General features: G+C 45.5%; 1 protein-coding gene across 1 annotated transcript; it reads right to left on the bottom strand.

Annotated features, from left to right (window-relative positions):
• LOC113359290 lies at positions 1–558 on the bottom strand. The gene has a single exon (XM_026602954.1). The coding sequence runs from the start codon at positions 556–558 to the stop codon at positions 1–3; it is 558 nt and encodes a 185-aa protein (XP_026458739.1).
• Positions 559–1,722: the final 1,164 nt, after the last annotated feature.

Here is a 1,722-nt window from a genome sequence, read left to right as displayed (position 1 = left end):
CTACCACAGTGATCGGGTTTCGATCTTCATCGGGCCTGCCTTTACTTCTAACACAATGTCTCCTATAAGCTTCGTAGGTGCGCCGTTGAATCCATAGATTGTATAGTAAGAAGACATCAGTTGCTCATTATTAAATTCCATTCGTCTGAACGTATCATAAAACAGAACGTTGACTGAACTCCCTCCGTCAATCAAAATCTTCTTGACGTTGAATCCTGCTACCGGTAACATGAGAACTAAAGGATCGTTGTGGTCCTCCATGTATTCCTCAACATCTTCAACATCGAATGTCATCGGTGCGTTCATCCATTCTTCGTGCTCATCAACTTCGACTCCGTCAATCTTGTACATCTCGCAGTAGTCCTCAAATTGTTTTCTCAGTCTTTTTCCTATCTGGGCAATCAGAGAGGGGCCGTTAGACTCGGAGCATGAATTGGTATTAAGCGTTCGATTACCCTCGGGTAGTTGGACTTGACTGCTTCGTTTTTCCCTGTCATCGATTTCTTCCTTCTGAACATATTGCTTGAGGTCACCAGCGTCAATCAACTTTTGGATCATTATTTTGAGGTTCTTGCACTTTTCAGTATGATGCTCGTTGAAGCAGTGGTACTCACAGTAGTCTCGACTTCTCATACCGGGGTGGCTACTTTCCTTTGGACCAAGGCCACTTTAAGTATTCTCGATCCTTAATATCCCTTAGGATGCGAGTGTAGTTGGTGTTTAGCTTCGTGAAAACTTGGTCTTTGAATTTTCGGTCATCACGTCGCCGAGCATCCCTTCGTCCTCTCTTATCTTCGTTATAACTTTCGACCAAGTTTCCTCTCTTGGATCCGCTGGCTTGCTCCACCGAATCAGTCCGATGAGATCTTTGTGTCTGGGCCCTGGGATTTTACCGCTGGATTTCCTCCAATCTGGCGTGCTTTTCGATGATTACTCGAAGATCTCCTTCAGGCGTAGGGACACTTCCATGAATCTCGACAAACAAAGGACTCATCCTATCCAATCCCCATTTGTAGCAATTGATACTGACCACCGGATCCACGTTCCCTATCGCTTGACAGATTTTGTGCCACCTATCGGTATATTCCCTGATGGTTTCTTTGTATGCGACTGCTAACGAGAAGAGCTTGTCCATTCCTGCGTTGACGGACTTGTTGTACATGTAAGTCCTTAAGAATTTCTCAGTGAGCTGGTTGTAGGATTCGATGGAATTGGGTGGTAGGTTATCGAACCACGATAGATCCGATCCTTTCAAGCTTGAAGGGAAGTATCTGCAGAGGACCACGTCATCCTGATCCCATCGGGATAAAGTACGAATGTAGTACCGAATATGGACTGCGGGGTCACTGGATCCATCGTAACGTTAGAAGGCTGGGATGGGACACTTCTGGGGAATAAGAGCTTTGGACAAATGTGCAGTCAGTGGTGTGGTGGCAGCTTCTCTCATCACTTCTTACATCCTTCCTCCTCCTTTCCTCTTCTTCAGTTTCTGAATTTCAGCCATCATTTCAGCACGAAGGTTCTCCATGGCGAGTTGATGGTCCTATCTGATTGTAGATCGTCCTGGTCTTCGGTTCTCATCGTCGAAATAGTCTGAGTCCTCGGGAACATAATATGGATCAGATAATCTGTTTCCTTTGGCCGATTTTCGATTCAATGGTTTGGGATTGTTGACGTTAGTCACTACCATCCTTCGGTCCTGATTAAGCAGTGGTGCTTTGG

Source organism: Papaver somniferum, chromosome 3 (assembly GCF_003573695.1).
Source record: "Papaver somniferum cultivar HN1 chromosome 3, ASM357369v1, whole genome shotgun sequence".
NCBI classification, from domain to species: domain Eukaryota; kingdom Viridiplantae; phylum Streptophyta; class Magnoliopsida; order Ranunculales; family Papaveraceae; genus Papaver; species Papaver somniferum.
Note: the sequence above shows the minus strand (reverse complement) of the source record. Positions and strands in the feature narration are given on the sequence as shown.